At 41.0% G+C, this 18931-nt stretch overlaps 1 protein-coding gene across 2 annotated transcripts in view; it reads right to left on the bottom strand.

Annotated features, from left to right (window-relative positions):
- Positions 1-17810, bottom strand: part of LOC121961444 (zinc finger protein 385A-like) — a 39845-nt gene extending 22035 nt beyond the window's left edge. The window contains exon 1 of one of the 2 annotated variants that reach the window (XM_042511437.1): positions 17746-17810. In XM_042511437.1, coding sequence (XP_042367371.1) covers positions 17746-17758 — 13 coding nt within the window. In that variant the 5' untranslated portion in view covers positions 17759-17810. Of the gene's footprint in view, positions 1-11280; positions 11593-17745 lie in introns of those variants that run through there. The other variant, XM_042511444.1, reaches the window with a different exon arrangement.
- Positions 17811-18931: the final 1121 nt, after the last annotated feature.

The raw sequence follows: 18931 nt of genomic DNA, 5'->3' as shown, positions 1-18931 counted from the left end.
CTCACCATCTATTGGTCCTTCTCGTCGCTAAAATGAACAGACAGCGCTGCCTTACCCAGCCCCTCATCTTACTGACTTTTTTTTTCTAATGCAAATGTTTGGGCGAGAAAAAGATCAATGACTGTGTAATAGCTTATTGAATTTTTGTATAGATTGTGAGAGAGAGGTAGCTGGACAGAAATGAAGAGACGCAGAGATGTGGGGAAAAACAACCAGAGACAGAATCTTATCGTCACAGTAGATTTCACAAACCCCGACGTGTGCACACACAGGCGTGCACACACCAATATGCTGTGACTAAGGCCTCTCAAATTGGCAATTCATTTAGCCAATTTAGGTTTAATGATCACAGAGGTAATGTCAATGTCAGTGACGTCGCTTGAGCCTCTCTGTATTCCCTGCCTGCCTCCATCTTTGTGCTCTCTAATGGGACAGGAGACTGGGTGACATGCTGTCTAACAGAATGAAGTCAGACGGGAGGCAGAAGCACTGCAGGGTCCCACCGAAAAAAGGAAAATAAAATAAAAAAAGAAATGCAGCCATCTTTAGTTCCAGCTCAGACTCAGGAGGACCGACTTGGCACACGATGCCAGCCGCCTCACATCTGCATCTAAATGGGCTGCTGTGCACAGAGGACTCTTCTGTGGCAGATTAGCCAAACCTCCCCTGACAAAACCCCGTCGCTGTCACTGCAGCAAAGACAACTCTGTGGTGGCAGCGGGTCTGTTAACCCGAAAACCACTGGATACACCACACTCTTGTTTGTCTTTGCCTCAGGTTTTATCCACAAAGCAATGTGAAAAAAAAGAGTTGATCCAGCACTTGGTGGCAGATGACACCATTAGCATGTTGAAGATCGTCATCTGTTCAAATGATTTATGAGTCCCGTTTGTTGTTTTGTGGTAGGAGTGCTGCGCTGCCACATTTTGGCATCAGGCTACATCATAAACAGCAAAGTAAACACTCAAAGTGATTTTTTTGCATCAGCTCTCTCCCATGTGGTGCAAATGTAATGTAACTGTGTTAGAGGCTCTAACCTTTAAAGAAACAGAGTGCTAACTTTGTCGTGATTGCAGGGGGAAGATGGCTCTGTCTTAGTGTCGCATACTGCTGCTGTGAAGGACTGAGCATGAAATCCAATTTACTGCAGCTCAGCTTACCCTCAAGTCAAAGGCAGCTATTTCAACCTAAGCCAGGGACAGGCGACAGTACACACACACACACACACACACACACACAAACCTTTGTAGTCTGAATGAATGATGCTCTAAAAGGAGTAACTTATAGGCTCAACGCCGATTAATGTTGTGTTTGTCTGTGTGAGATCTGGACAGTGAGGAGAGAGGACACGGTGAAGAGGAGAGCTGAGTGCCGGTGAAGGAGAACACAGTTGATTTCAGCCTGCACTTTGTTTTAATGATAGATGCTCTGCGCCCCAGCGGCCAAGCTTAAATGCCACCTCCCAGAGAACTCTCAGAAGTCCTCTTTCACTGGAAATGTGTGTGTGTGTGTGTGTGGTGTGTGTGTGTGTGTGTGTGTGTGTGTGTGTGTGTGTGTGTGTGTGTGCGCGTCTGTATTTATGCAGTGCTCTTGAGATCAGCCAGTCCTTCTGCAGCTCCTCCACTCTCTGATTTCATGCAGTATTTGCAATTAATGAAGACTTTTGTTTCCCCCCGCAGATTTTGCACTGCTCTCATTAAAATTAAAATCATTATGTAATGATGGTAGTACATTGCTGTGTTTGGACTTTTCCCGGCTAACAATTTCTCATGAAAAATTCTGTCTGTCTTTATGTAGCGTTGGATTATGAAACATCACAACGAGGTAAAAATCCCCCTGATTGGCGAGGAGGTGGAGATGATGAGCAAAGAGGAGCTTGGAAGGAAATGATGGCGGTGGGGCTGAGTGGATCGAGTCGATTGAGCGAGGAAAAGAGGTCTGGACGGGGGGGGGTGGGGGAGTGGGGTGTTGGGGGGATGTTGGTGGAAAGAGAAGCGAAGAATAGGGAGGGGGAGGGAGCCGCATGTTTTGAGGTGAGTCCAAGGTGACCAGAGGAGGTAAAGAGCCATGTTAACCTGCAGGTTAATGTACAGAGAAAAAAAGCCATTAGTTAACTGAAGACGTTATTCGCCACACAGCTGAACTACGTACTGTTCATGTGTTAAAAATCTCTTTGTCAAAGTGGGGAAAGCAGTTCATTCTGTACAGCGGCTTGTAAGGGTTAACCTTTGGCTGTCACATGCAAAATGTCATATGCGCATGAACAAATTTGGGTTATTTTGTTGCCCTCCCCGTAGGTTGTCCACATGTCAGCTCTTGTTTTAAGCATAAACATTAATCCTGAGACGTGGAGTTGGGAATACGGGTCATGTATGGTTCATTTCTGATGTGTCTTTGCAGCATTGTTTGTTCTGTTGTCAGTCAGAGTGCTGCCTTTGCATCATATGAGATTAGTTTATTTTATACAAATATTTCCTCATATGTTTTGCCATGGGGTCAATATGTATCAGATGAAAAAACCTCAATTTGATCAAATTTGTTCTTGCGCTGGTAGCCTTGCAACTCTTATCTGGTCGAAGGAGGAGGTGTTGTCCCTTGAAAATTTGTATTTCAGAACGTAAAAGCTCTGTTAGGAGACAGGGTGGAACTCTCCTGTTAACGTATCCTTATGCAACAGTTCTTATGATATCTATTTAAGAAATTTATTTATTTATTTAAAAGGGAGCCTGCGCCGTTTAGAACACGAATGTTACCATGATGTGCCGTGCTGGATCATAGCTTAGAGCTAATTTGCATCTGCAGTCCCTCGGCAGCTCAGAACAAAGACACAGCACAATAGTGTAATAATATAAAGTTGTACAAGAAAAAAACAAAAAGAAAAAAAAACACACACAATACAAAACAATACACACACAATAGCACTTTATAGAGAAAAAGAAAAATACACGAGACAGACAAAAGAACATCACACACAAAACACAAAATAAAAAGGTACACACAATAGCACATCATAAGTGAATCCTACTTAAATTAAAAACAAGTTATAAAATCCAGAGTTAAAGAGCAGTGAGTCCAGAGCGGAGCAGCATTTAACCGTCTTTTCAAGATGGTTTTGAAAGTACTGATAGAGCTGCAGCTCCTCACATCTTCAGGCAAAGTGTTACACTGATTTGTAGCTTTTTCAGAAAAAGCTGATTGCCCAAATGCAGTGGGACGATCAGATTAGTTCCCCACAAATGGCATCATCCCGTCACTTGCTCAATGTAAAGTTATGTAGGTTACGTGCAGGCAAGGAAAGTTACGTAGGTAATGTTCAGGCAAAGAAACATGGTGACGACGTACCTTAAAATAACTCGAAGTTCACTTTGTGTCACACGGGTCACGAACACGAACCTCCTTCGGAAAAGTCCTGTTTATTTGACCCCCCCGACCACCACCCCCCCCCCCCCCTTATGCGGAGATTTGCTCTTTATACTACTTACTTCTTTACTCTCGTCAGTGCATTGGTTCCTGAATATGTGGGTTGGATATGAATTGTGTTGTTTTGTGTGTATATATATATATACACACACGTATGAACAGTGTATGAGGATATTCTGCTCCTGTTGCAAAACACTTTAATTCATTCTTTCATTGTCCATAACTGCTTGTCCTTGTAAGGGTCGCGAGGGGGCTGGAGCCTATCCCAGCTGTTAGACCAGAGGCGGGTTACACCCTGGACAGGTCCCCAGACTATTGCAGGGCTTGCAAAACACTTTCTAGAATATATATTTGCCACAGTATTTCTAGTCTATCCTTGAGAAGGTGCATTGCAATAAACAAGGTGGCAGTCTGGATCTGTTGCTTTTGAAACGCAAAGTATTTTGGACTACTGAAAAGCTAGAGTGGAGGTGTTTTCTTACAAGTTAAGTGCAATTGTTAAACGATTTGTTTGACATTATATTGAAATGTAAGTTTTTTCTTGGCTGGATGATGTTTTGGTTCCATTTAGTTTAATTTCCAGTGTCTTTCTGTGTTTACTTTTGGTTAGAATTGAAATGTGACCGGATGTTTGGGATTGTTACCTTTTGTGTTACTCACATAAATTGTAAGTAAGGTGATGTTATACAGCGAAAAGCTGACACATGGAGGGGATTAAGGTAGATGGATGGTTCGACAAGACATTGGACTTTAATGTGGGGGACAGCTTTTTGTTTCCCTTTTTTCCAGCCATCAGATGTTTTGTTTTTAAGCATGACCACAATCTTTGCATAACTTTGACCATGTGTTTGCCATTGTGTTTATAACCATGACAACAAAGGTCTCCTCACCTTAACATAGTAGTAGGGGGCATCAGATCAGAAAAGGTTGCTATGTGTTATTCGTAAAGGCATGAAACATAGAATTAAAATAGATAGAAAGGATATCCCCATTCAAATAGACGTTTCAGGATGGTCAGAACGGTGGTTATTTTTTGTGTACCATTGCCATTGTAACCATTGTAGGTGGGTCTGAGGTGAGGTTTTGCAGTAAAAACAGATGAGAAGTGGAGTAGTACATTTTCAAATAAACAATTTGTTACTTTTAAAAAAAGTTACCGCAACTGTTATATCCCTGTTTCTTTTGTTGCCATTAATTGCATGTTTGTTAAAACATGATGTAACAGTGGCTGCATCCAAAGAATGAGTGAGAGCGGCTGCTCAGCGGGCAGCTGAGAGGCAGAGCTGTGAGGATACGGCTTATAGATGACCATATTTTCACATCTAACTCTGTTAATTAAAGGATTATTTCGACCAAACAAGAGGTGGTGGTTAATGGAACAGTGGAAAGAGTAGAATTAACCAATCCGGTTTTGGTGGGGTTTATTTTGTTTCTGTCAAGTTTGAATGAAGTGTGTTTTATAACGAGTTAACAAGGCAATAAAGCTAATGCTAGTCGTAGTTTCCTGTGTGAGAGAAACTGGTATTGTTATTCTGGTTGTATTTTTCTTTTTAATAATGAAAATAGGTATACGAATAAGCTAAGGTGGAGTTCTCAAATGAATGAGTGTGACACTTACTGTATAGTGTTGTCACTATAACAACTAACAGCAATCATCATTTTCTTTTGTACTGATCAAAAGACCTTGGCAAACTCTAATGCACATTCTATCTATTATGGCATCGACAAACATGTTATGTCTTGTAATTCTGGGGACTGGTTGAACCTTCCTTTTTAACTCATACAGATGTATCAACAGACGTATATTCACACCCACCCTGCGTCTTTCCATTAACTTTGTGTGTCTGGTAATCGTGGCATGTCTATATTTAGCCTTGCGTTCTGTCAAGTGTTTCTGTAAGTTACGTTTTTTTGAAAGATGTAAGGAGGCTGGCCAACCGTGCCCTAGTCCGGTTGTGAAGATTTTGATTTAGAAGCTTTTATTGGTCACTTTTCCCAGTAGGAAGTGCTGCCTTTCTCTGTTACAGTCATTCCTCTGCTGCAATGATGGTGCAGAGATGTGGAAGTCCTGGAAGTGCTTAATGCCCAGTAGGGCTATTCCAAATACCATTTTTTGGGGCCAGAGCTTTTGCATTAATCAACAGCGATTATTCTGTGATTTGACAAAATTGCAAGGTTCATGCAGAACTTAGGGGGATTGCCTGATTTCATGTAAAGTGTTGCGATCGCAGCATCACAAAATTCTGGAGGGACTGATTAAAGGCACTCCAAACCCCTGAGGTGTTGGGTTCAAAGACCTTTCTATGCACTTTTGTGACATTACACAGCTTGTAACATTTTTTATTATTATGGACAAATTATTGTAGACCTATAAATTACTCATAATAAACGGATAAATCCCTATGAAACAGAAGATTTAAGTATTAATTTATTTTTTATCACAAACATTGAAGAAGTTCATACTCTGCAAAAAAACAAAAACAAAACAGAATCCCTAAATTGAAAACTGAACACCTACCCAATTAACAAATATTCACCCCCCCCTTTCACGCTCACACTGTCCTTGTAATTCAAGGCAACAAAAGCCCCTCCTCAAAAAATTATTTAAAAAAAACCAAAACAAAACAAACCTAAAAACAAGTAATAACCTGAAAATGAGCCTAACAGATCCCCTTTTCAGCCAGAGAAAGGATGGTAGACAGTAAGATTTGATTTTGACATTTACATTTATGAAATATATTGCTATAATCCATCTGTGCCTTTGAGTTCTGGGCAGATGTGTGAATGTTGACATGCTGAATCCTGGAGAGCTTTGTTTCGTACAGATGCTGGCGAATATCCATCTGTAGCTCTTCTCAGGCTTCTGCTCTTTAGGGAGGTGTTGGAACAACCTGAACCTGTCTGCCAACTTTCATTACACTGCAGTCATGATGAAGCACAGTTTGAGGCAAACAGAGAGCACCACCGTATGAAACCATGGAGAGCAAAGTAAGGACTATTATGAGATGTGCCATGTCAACATGACCTGTAGCCCTGCCCCACATCATTACTCTGTGTGTCAAACCATTTACACACCTGCTGGGAGCTGGCAGAACACACCACTGAAGATACAGAGCTACAGAAACCTGAGCATGTTAAGTACACAAGCAAACACACAAAGGCACATGTGCACAAATACACAACAAAGGCATCAGACGTACAGAAGCCAGGTGCATGCACTTATGATTTTAAACAATAGAGCACACACAAAGGCAATGAGCACTTGATCTTCAATGGCCAGACGAATCAAAACAGAACAAAAAGAGGATGTATGCAGCCGATCTACATATAGCATATTGTTTTTTCCGCAGAAGCAGAAATTACAGGCTACATTTTTGTAGCTGATTGGAGGGCTGAGTGTGGTTTTATGCTATAGCTTGGTCTTGGGGTATTCCGGATAAGAGTCAGGCTGGTGGCTCAGCTGTGGTCTGTCTGCATACCTTCAGGACAATAAACAACAAACAGACTTTATGCTCAGCCTGTGTGCCCTCTTGCCATTTTTGGCATCCTTGGAACCAGTAAATTACAGACATAAGTGTTTCATGCTGCTGGTTTCAAGGTCTTCTACTTTTATAATTACAGTCAACAAGTTCACCCAACGAAATGACAAATATGCTTTTTATTGCTTTCCAAAACAACTTGCGTCTAAACCTTTTCTCATTCTCATCTGATTTCTATATCGGCATGACAAGATAGTTCCAAAGCCATTTTCATACAGAAGTGAGGTGTATTGCAACAGTAATTAATATTGTTGTTAATTTAAGATTTGATCAGATTCAGCCACAATACCTATTTGGATAATGCTTGGATAAAACAAATTTTTTTCAGTCAAGGGTCCACAACTTTGGTTCATATCTCAACAACTATTGGATGGATTGCCATGAAATTTAGTGACGTTCCTGGTCCCTAGAGAATGACTTTCATGATGCCTTAACTTTTTTATTTAGCAAGATAAGCAGGTTGAGATTTTCATTTTTAAGTGAAGTACTTCAACAACTGGATTGCCATGAAGGATGGTACAGGTATCTACATTGTGCAGAGGAAAAACCCTAATGACAAAAATATCTCAAATTCCATGGACATCTGTAGAAATCTACACCATGAGTTCGACTTTTTTTGGCTTTAAGGAAATTGTCTCAACAACTATATGATGAATTGCCATAAAATTTTGTATCAACATTCAGGTGAACTGTAAGGACTCTGATGATGCCATGACTTGGCCAGTCGTAACAGTAAACTGCACGTTGTAGACTGCATGCACCCTTATCAATCATAGCTCGCTGTATTCCACAACTTTAACGATGTGAATACTGGTAATTCAAAAGGAGTGGCCATGAATTTTCTGGATCCACCTGATAGCACCAGTATCATCCATCTTTCACTTCTCCGTGTTTACAGGTGTGCACAGAGGAGCAAACAAATTCTCTGCCTTGTTTGTAGCTTTGCTTTCCAAGTCCCTCACAGGGGATGACGAAAAACTCCTCCCAAAAACCCTTTAACAGGGAAAATATGAAAGAAACCTCAGTAAGATTAACTGAAGAGGGATCCCTCTTCCTGGACAAAGAAAATTGCAATAGATGCTGTGTGTACAGAATAGACTAACATAATCATAAAGAAAACAAAAACATACATGTGATGTCATAGAGTGCCCCACACGCTTTCTTGGTTGTCTTCCTCCATGTCAAACTACAGTAGACAAACAAATGTTGTACTGCTCAAGACTCATTTGTGTTACTCAGGACATGTCTATTGAGTCAGATCATTATTGGGCTGATATCATGTAGTCTGATCCCAGCAGCTCAGAAAAAGATCATGGTCACCCTTAAAAGATGAAATACTCGGTTAAGGTTAGTGACAAATTATAATCACGGCTGATGTTGACTGAAAAACCTGTTCGGTGTCCAACATGTCTTATGTGTATGATTTCCCATCCACTACACGGATGTGTGAAGAGAACTTGATACAGCGTTGGAGGCGGGGCCACGTCCATTCTTATGAGAGTTGCTCAGTTGAAGCCAAAAAGGTTTAACTGCTGTACATGATATTACCTGTATCTATTTTGCACTTTGTGGCAAATAGAGCAATTGCACCAGAGACCTACGACGGCCAAGCCAGCTACTTCTGATTTAGCGCTCTGCTAACGTGAATGGGTATAAATTACTTTACTTCCTTCCATTCCTTTAGACTTTCTAAATGTTATCTGTCTAAATGGATCAAAACAAGTCATTTTGTTGTGCTGTGACGCTCAGAAAATGTTCCCTGTTACTTACAGACATCTCCTTCCCCATGTAAATCTAGAGGAAAAAGTATTTTTGGACACCATAGCATCACATCATAGACATAATTCCACTGTTTGGCCAATATGAAACTAGACCTCAAAGTCTGGCGCACTTCCTGGGACCCTGATCCATCCACCCTGAGCTCCTCCATAAGAGGTTTTGGATTGCTAATGAAAGTCATGTGTTTTTTTCCCTTTACTTTTATCAGATGAGGATCACATGGTTGCTTGAAGTTGTTGTCACATAAAAGTCAAACAGGTTGAATGAAACCTTTATTGCCTTTCATGTAATTGAACATAAAAGAAAGTCAAAGAATTATCAACAGCACATAACATGAAACATAAGCATAATAAAAACATGTCATAAAATGCATCACTGTGAACCGATAAAGGACATCAAGTCTAAGAAGAGCTAATTCCAGACCATGTGATCAGAGCTTTTTAAGCAGCCGAGTGCTGCAAATGATGCAATGCCGCTTGCAGTTCGTATCGTTGCTTTAGGCATTTAAATAAATGACAAATGTTTGTTTTTTTTGGGAGGACAGGCTGTTTATGGTCTACATACTGCAACTATACACCTTAGGAGTTATTTATTTATACCTTCCTTTCTTTGCTCACCAGTGCTGGTGTTGTTGTGTGCAGTAGTTTCTCGCTTCACTAACGTATGAAATACTGTATGTGTCAGTTTGTCAAACATGCAGAGCGAAAGGCACATTTCTCTGTTTAAAATGTCAATACCTTTCATCCCTCACTGCGTTGCCTCGATACAAAGGTCATCTTATTTATCAGGGACAAAATGCACCTGTGATTCTCTTGGAGGACATTGATGACGAGGGGAGAATTTGTGTATATGGATTACTTTATACTGGTAGAGTTAACAGTGATGCAGACCATGGATGTTTTTTCATAGTGCTGAGTGAGGTCTTTGCATCAGACTGGAAGAGGCCTTGGCCCATTTTTAAATAAATAAAGACCTCAAACCTCTAGGTCTGAAATATTCATCACAAAAATCACTAAGTTACTAAACTGCGTTCCACACTGCTCTGCACCGAGGGAGATGAGCCTGCTTTAGCGCATTTCTTTCATACCCCACTGCTGATTGTGTCGACATGTTTGAATTTTGCCTTTCATTAAAGAAATACAGTATTTAGATGGTGATGGTGTTGGATAGATGATAAGACCATTTTTGATGATGGACAGACAGAGAGATTTTCCTCCATGTTTGTCCGTCCATGTTTCCCTGTCAACATTGTTGCTGTCATCACCTTTCATGGGCACTATTTTAGTCTCTGGGCTTACATCTCTATCTCAGTAAAAGGAAACTTATACAGTTTATAAAACCCAGTCCCCCCATGTTGTTGTGATCTTGTGTCAGTGTGTTTAGTGTCGAATACATGCAGAGTCAAAGCTTCAGCTCCAGGGAGGGATTACCACAAGCTCAAACTCACGCTCAGATCACAGGAAGACTCAAGCAGGGGTAAGAGCAAGCAAACAAAAATAAAGTAGTCAAATATTTATATGACACCACACGTACATGGAACAAGGTCACGGTAGTTAATCAAATTTAAGACTAGAAGCAAGCATTAGTTTTGATAAACTGACTAGGAAACATTTTGAAACTTAAAACGTGAAGGTCTATTTGCTGCACATGACTGCGTCACACTGATGAAAAAATAGTTCACCTAAAGCGGGGGTCCTCCACAAGTAAATTTTGACCAAACACTTATTTTTGGCCTTCTGGGTATTGTTTATGCACCAGCTTGTGCATTTTCTGCATTACTTTAAGGTGAAAAAGTCTTTAATTCTATCAGAACAAAAGTCCTCTGTTACCTTTTTATTTTATTTTTAATTTTTAAAAATTTTCCTCCACCTCCCGATATCTACACCTATGATGATTAACATCTACATAATTAAACTAAATATAGTAAATGCATTTTACAAAGCATAGTTAAAACCTAATTTGCATAAAAATATATCTCTAAATTACAATCTCTAGCTACTCTGAAGTCAAGTCAAAATTAATATTATGGCATCATTTTTCTCATTATATTCAACTAATAGTTCTTAACTGCAACCTATTAAAGATATTTAACTGTATAAGCATATGGCCTTTTGACCTCTTTTTTATTTTAATGCTATGTTTTGTATGTGCAAATAGGACACGAGAGACAGCCATGTGAATATGTGTATTTGAATAATCATGATGACTGCAGGATTCATGAACACGCAATTGAGTGAGAATGAAGTTCTGTCATGATTGTCACATGAACAGGAACAGCATGGAGCCAGGCGCACGCCATCCTACAGTTTTTCCAAAGAGGGCAACCCTTCCGTCATGCACTGGTCTTTTTCTTATCACGACTACATTAAAAAGTGAACACATCATCTATCTAAGTTGGTGACAACAGCCAAAAGTGTATGCCAGAGATAAGAGATCACCTTTGCAAAAGAGGAATGCAAAAATGAAAAGAAAAAGAAAGAAAAAAACGAATGAATCTGATCAATAGTAACAAAGAGAGGAAAGCTTGCTGATATCGTCTTACCCAAGATCATCCTGTACACGTCCACTGTCAACTTCTCTTTCCCACGTTATCTTCTTGAGCGACTCTGTTCTCTCTCAATCAGCTACTGACGCAACTCAGACCGTAAGCGTCCCCCTCTCTGGCTCTCAAAACTCAACGTGAGACAAAAAAAAAAAGAGATTCCAACATCACAACCTTCACTTTGCATCCCTACGCTGTCTCTTCCGCTCCCCTCGTCCACATGAGATGCTTCTCCTTCAGATCTCGACTCGTGTCTCTTGCTCTGCCAGCTGTTGCCAGAGGAGGAGCACAGCAGCAGCAGCAGCAGCAGCCCCGACTGCAACCCAACATGCACTCAATCTACTGCGAGGAAGCCTGTAATTTATTCACAGTTATATATTCACTCTGGTAGGAGGAACACAGGCTACAGCTGAGATGATGCCCTTCCTCACTGGAGGAACCTCTGCACCACAGCGTGCCTCTCTCTCTCTCTCGCTCTCTCTCATATTTTGGGCTTGGGTATAACCTAAAGGCACCTTGCATTCCTGAGCCATGATTGGCCGGAGGCTCGACCAATGAGAATAGCCGGTGCTGAGCATTTTCTTGGGGCGTTTGAATGAGGAGGCAGAGTGATAATGCTGCTGTCGATTCTGCTCTCCCTCTCCCTTTGTCACCCTTTTTCCGCTGTTTACTATTGACGATTTTTTTTCCCTCTCTTGTGTCTCCTCGTCTCAGTTTATACTCTGCCTCGTGCCTCAAACAGGCAGCATCTGAAGCACGTTCACCCTCACAACATCCTCCCCCTATATGAGGCTAGATATCTGCTCTGGTCTCCCCTCCTACCTGTTTGTTTGAGTGTTAGGTGTTTCATTATGAAAATGCTGACCAAGTTCACACTGTAGTTATCTCTCCAGACGACAGTTTGAGCAGAGGCAAAAAGAAAAGCAGACACAGAGGTGTTTTGGAGACTGACAGCTCAGGAGACTCGATGAAGCGTTGGAGGGAGGGGAGGGGAGATTGAGGTTAACGCAGACTGACTGATGATGAAAGTGTAAGGTGAGGAAATGTGATGGAGGACGAAGGAGCGCGTAGACAGCTGTTTGATAGGCAGAGAGTGCTGAATGAGCCCAAAAACTAAGCTCACTTAGTTTGTACTCAGCTCAGTGTATTCAAGGCTGATGTGTATTCAAGACTTCATCAAACTGTTTCTAACAAGATCAGGCAGCATGGCCTCCAGCTTTAGGCAACTTAAAGTGATCCATTTCTGCATAATGTATAACAAATAAATACATACAGTGAATGAAATCATGCTGTGTGTCAGCCTGTGTGTGTTTTTAAGCATGTGTGAACCCAGGATAGTGTGTGTGTCTGAGTGAGAGAGATAAGGTTTCCTCATTAGTGGAGTCGGGCTGAATAATGCAGGTAGGTGTATTGTTGTGGCCAATGGGCCAGGTGCTAATGTGGCTGTCTGAGGGTGAAGGGGCAGACACAGCATGACTTTAATGGATGTCACCATTGGAAACTGAAACTGGACCACAGGACTCAGGTGACACACCGTCCTGCATGTGTGTGTCTCCTAGGGGATGTATGAAAAGGTTTTTAGTTGTTTATTGAAACACTTTGTTGGTTCTCAGAGAAAAACACATTTAAAAATAAATGCCTTTATGCATTTCTAAAATTATAATAAAAAACAGGACTTTGTAATAAGGTTCAACCATAGGCAGGCCAGTGTACAGGTGCAGTGAAGACAGAGACTTGTGTTTTCAGTTTTATGTATTTTTTCATTAAAATAAAAATATTGATTCATAAAACTGTTCATTTTATGATTGTTGGTCAGTTGATCCGTAACTTTGGTCCAGACTGCCATGAAAGTTGTTTTTTTGGTGAGATATACAGATATTCGTGTCTCCAACAAAACGTATCCTATATATCCTTTTATGTGTCTTAAAAATGTGGCTGCTAACAAGTGGCTAAATGAGATTACAGAGCGTCATCACATCAAGCGTGCTTTTACAGCCTTGTGATGGTGGTCACAATGAAGTCATGCGACCGTGATGTGGTTTCTTTATAGTGGAACGTGAGCTTTTTACTTCTGGGGATTGCATTTACTATCAAAAATCATAAAAGTAGTGAACGAAATGTGTAAGTATCATAAAACTGTGTTTGCCACAGAATTTATTTTCTGCAATAATCCAATCTCCAATGGAAAAATTCTGTTGGCTTTTTGACGAGGAAACCGGGGTGAAGCTACAAAACGCGTCATCCCTGATGCACTTTATGGACTTTAATGACACAGACTTTTGTCCAGCGCCACCACGAGTTGGATTTTTCAAATTTTCAGTCATGTTTCAACAACTATAGATTTGATTGCCATGAAATTTGGTACAAACACACTTTGTTGGTGTCATGGTGGGCAGTGTTGAGTGACTGAGCATATTGTGGGAGTTGCCATACCGGGGTTGGGAGGATCTGAGTGATTGAGGCGGTGTAAAGAGGAATCAGTTCTGGATGAACTGCAGGAAAGAGAGCAGGTGTTATGAAATGGCATCAGAAAGTCCTTTAGGGTTGCTCTGAGCTTTTCTCAATTTGAGTGGTCTGTTGACAGATTTACCCAATGTTTGAGTTCGTTCTGTCTTTCCAGGTGAATCATATGATTGTTTTAGCCACAGTTGGTAACATTAAGATGAAAGATTGGAGATGGAATGGGAATTTAAGAGAGGAGAGACTGCCAAACAGAGGGATGGGAGGGGAGAGAGGTGCTGGGGGTGAGAAACGTAGACCGCTTTCCCATGAATGCTGCTAGTGCTCATCAGCAAATGTTAGCACACAAACACAATAAGCTAATGGGTTTGAACTGAGCTCCTTAACATATTGTGATATTTCAGAGCATAATCTGGCTTAATAATAACGTTTTAATTAACCCTAAAACTTATACTACTACATATGTGTTTATATATGATATGATGTGTTATATATGATTCATTACTGGGTATTGGGGCTATTTGGGCAGTAATTTAATGTATGTTAATGCTGTAGCATGTTCTCTGATGAACAGTAACAGTGTTTAGCAGAAGCACAGAGCACAGTAAATACAGAACATAAACTAGTGGTGGAGTTATATTCCTCTTGATACACAAAAATCTACTTTTCCTTGGAATCAAACAGTATAAACAAAGTTTTTGTAACAGCTTTGTAAGTAGCATGCGGTTCAGTCGGCAGGCCTATGTGTGTACGTGTGCGCGTGTGATGATGTGCATGTGACCTCAAACCATGCTATCATTCTCTCATTGGACCCCAGGAGGCCATAAATGTGTCGACAGGCTTGTTGAACTCTTATTTTAGCCCTGATCATTAGCGGTGAGTCCTGAGGAAGACTGCCAACATTTAATGAAGTCTTCATTTCATGTGTAACACAGATGAAACGGCCTAAAGCGTTGTGTTAATTTAGCCACTTACAGGTAAAGAGGCCAAGAGAACAGTTTAGGGGAGATCAGAGTTGAGAGAGGAGACATCACATAACTTGCTGCCATTTTCTATACTGCATGCATGAATCCTCTATTTTAATAATGCACTCTACATAATCAAATTATGTGAAGTACTTCTTGACAGACCGTGGTGACTGATAATGTTCCTTTTTTTTTTACTGGTGTTGCTGGTTCTCCTGTTTGTGGTTTGTGGTCAGAGAGTCGGGTCTGAAGCTCAGATCCAAAAACACTAACTTAAAAATCAGTCAGCTGTGTTTGGTCATAAATCTGTTTGATGTGTAATAACAGACAGAGTGTGTGCTGCTCCTCTCCTGGCAGAGTGAGGGCAGCGTGAGCTCAGAGCAGCTGTTTACTCAACCTCAGAGGTTAAAATAGGTGTTGCTAGAATGAAGACTGGGAATGACCTGGTCACGCCATACATAAATACACACACACACACACACACACACACACACACACACACACACACACATACGTTTATGTACACAGATTTAAACCTCCAAGAGGTAGAAAGCGGTTCACTGGCACATGCACATATACATAACAACATACATTGTTGGAGAATGGGCTTGACTGGTCATGGTTTAGTAGGCAGCTAAAACATTTTTTTAAATAATGTATTTTTTCCAAAATATTTGTAAATATCCATTGTTGTCAATTTTTCATGAACAAGTACACTACGAATGAATAGAAACTGTACGAGCTAAGCAGCACATCAACTAACGACCTGCTTTTTTATTTGTTAATCCTCTTTTTTTATTTACTGTATATTTTTATATACATATTTGAGCTCAGTATAAGTAAAGCAAAATACAAAACAATACCATAAAATACAAGTTATATATATAAAAATTGAATGTGGAAGTTAATTTAAGACCGTCGAAAAAATCCTGACTCGGCGTCAACATACAGCACTAGCTTTAAACCAGAGACAGGTGTTTACAATCATCCCTCATATACGACCACCTCTCGTCACGTGACTGGAGGTCAGTACTCTTATCACATGATCACATGGGTCAACTCCGCATGAAAAAGACGATGAGTGGTTTAAAGCCCAAGGAAAAGCTATCAAGTGGATCTTAAATTAAGATGTTGTCTTTTTTTGTCAAACATGCAGTAATACTTTCAGAGCGGTATTATCTGAGGGTCCTACTTTCTGTTTCCCAGCTCAGTATCCACTTAATATGACACATTAAAACCTTTCAAAGGGTTTTCATGTTTCCAATTTTTTTTCCCTTGGTCAAATGTTCAGTTTTCTGTCAGTCGTGTTAAAACCAACGACCTAGAGCTTATAGCCCACTGATGTTATACTCTTTTAAAGCTACACCCTCAAATTTGCAGGCGAGACAGTTTTCTTGACTTTAGACATTGCTATCTCCACACTGGCTCAACAGATTTTTATCATTTAAATTGCATTTGAAATTGCTATTTAGACTCTTAAGATTGCCCCTACCAATTCCTTACAATGTAGGTTTTTATCACATGCTCAAAACTTGTTGCAAGGCTAGACAAGGCCCTGGGAAACATCAGGACTTTGCAAACATAGTGATGAGCCCTTTCTTTCAGTGAAAGTTTTGTTTACAGGGAGAGATTTAATGGTAGGTTTTTTTTGGACTGGATGTACTTTTTCACTAGGAACAAGCGCAGTTCTTCATTTTGAGAGGCTTTTTTAGCTCCTATTTCAGAGTAGGTACACTCCCACCAGAAGAGGAACCTTGAGTGATTTAAGTTATGTGATTGGTCAAACACATGAGCCAATGCAACACCTGCAGCCACCATTTCTAAATACCAATTAGTCGAGTAAACATCAGATAATATAAAATACAAACTACAACTGGTAACGAAAGAACTGTAAGAAAACACTGACAAATGGAGCGACAGTGAAGTCCAGGCATTACTGCACATGAAAGCGGCAGAGGAATACGACCTGAATTTGACGCGTCCAAACAAAGTACAATGGATTGAAGCAGTACCCAGCTTACATCACTTCAGTATTCCTATTGGCGGTGTGAGTGCAAACACAAAAAAAGCCTTTGAAGGTATGTAGTTCTCAGGGGAGCTCCCCAGTGGGCAGTTCCCCTCAGGGAGTCCCCAGAACTGTTTGATTTATAACGCCATGTGTCAGTGTTTTCTGAAAGGCATGAAAGACGTAATCCTGATGTCTGATGAATTTATTTTAGTCTTTCTCTTTCACTTAACTTGTTTTTGTCGTTTACGCCCAGACGCATTTCAGCATGTGTATATGATCTGATGGAGGTTCAGTGTGCCTTTGTTAGAGAAACCTAATGTGTAAAAACACAAAAGTGTGCCCTTGTTCTGCTGTGACTGTTTAAGATGTCACTTTAGAGTCATTTGCATCTTGCAAAAAAGGTACCTGTGCACTGTAATCACGTCTCTCTTTAGTGCTATTAGTGATGTTTTTAACCACCTCCTCATGCAAAATGTGTTTCTTATGTCACTTACTGACTTTTTGTTTGCAGTACCTATCCCACTGAGGTGCATGCAGCTACTCTGCTGATCATTTAAACACCCAACTTATGAAGCAGAAACCTTGTTGCACTTGAAATCCTCCGTCCTGCTGTGATGCTGATGAAAGAACAATTTGGTCAGGAATGTCATGAGGTGCACAGACAGTGCCCTCTTTATTTAAGCCTAAACTCACTCTCTTTCTCTCTCTTCCCCCTCCCTTCTTCCATCATTCCTTTCGTGCATCATACCAATGATGTATGTGAAAGGTTGGGGGCAGACCAGGTCTAAGTGCAAACTCTCGTCTGACAGTGATTGCTGACTTTTGTTTGAGACTGCCCTAACTTTCATCAAAGAGAGAAACCTTCAAAGCCTCATGCAAGACTGTCACTCGCTCTTTATGTCTGCTCTGAATATTGCAATAATGAGGGGATCCTGGCTTATCCACCTCTCAGTTCATTTTTAGGTGATCAAAGGAGGAATGCTCAGAGTTGTGGGTGGTTTTGCATCGCTCAGTAGTCTCTGATGATCTTACCTGAGCCCCACATTGGTCGCCTCTGTTCTCCGAGAAGTCCAAAGTGATCCTTCGTCTGGTAGAGTCCAAAGGTCAGTGTGTCAGCCAGCATAAAGTAGTACAGACAGAGGTCCTCTCTTTGAGTGGAATAAATAAAAGTACGCTCACATTACTGTGAAGAGATAAATAAAGAGAGCGACATGAGCGCAGATCTCGCACCAGTCAGCTGAAGAGGGAGCCGCTCGGCACAGGCGGGCACGTGCCCACAGTGTAGCTGCATCAAACAGCAGGCGGCTTGATGTTCAGCGTCTTCATCTTCCTCACAGACTTTTCCTCTTCTCAGATTCCTTTTAATCCCTCTCTGTGTTTCTCTGTATTTTCTCTGTTTAGTTTTCTCCCCTTCCTACCGTCACTTCTTTCCTGGGAGCGAAGGAAACAAGTGCACAAGATTCCAGAAGCTAATTCTGCCTCTTAGGACGGGGGAACCTAATATGTGAGGACAACTGTGGAAGGAGGGAGATACAGGCAGAGAGAGGGAGTGTGAGGAAAAGGAGGGGCAGGACAGGGAGGAGGGGGACCCAGCGACGGATGGCAGATCAGAGGAAAGAGGGATTGGAGTGTGTGTGTGTGTGTGTGTGTGTGTGTTGTTGAGGAGGAGGACGATGGCAAGCCATTGAAACTTGAGACATGAAGGAGAGGAAGAAAATGTTGACATGGTGAAGCAAAGGGAAATATGATTGGCGGATAAAAGAGATGGCTTAAAGGCAGATATGTTGTTTCTTTTTTGTTTTATTTGTAAATGTGTTCTTACACAAAAATCACTTTGCCCAACAGGCAGATATGTTAAATGACTCCAAAAAACAAAAGACAAAATATAGAGCAGTCACACAACTATCTCTACCACGGCTCAAATATTACTGCAATTACTACCAATTGTCTTGAGCCCTTTTGACACAGAGATCGCACTTTAAGCCTCCTGCAGACTGTGCGATTATAGCAATCTTGTAAGTTCAGTGCAAGCTTCACTGTGCGACACAGATCTTAATAAACTTGGGTACGACATCAGGTTTGATGTATGCAGACTGTGCGATGACATCACCTACTGACCTCAATACGCAAGAGCAAAGCTTCATCAGCGTGCGTCATCCATCTATGCCGCTGAAGCGGTAAGAGAAAAATGTAAAAACAAAATAATCGAGCCCTCGCT

This window comes from Plectropomus leopardus, chromosome 2, assembly GCF_008729295.1.
Source record: "Plectropomus leopardus isolate mb chromosome 2, YSFRI_Pleo_2.0, whole genome shotgun sequence".
Lineage (NCBI taxonomy): Eukaryota > Metazoa > Chordata > Actinopteri > Perciformes > Serranidae > Plectropomus > Plectropomus leopardus.
The sequence above is the reverse complement of the archived record's forward strand: the minus strand, read 5'-3'. Positions and strand labels throughout refer to the sequence as shown.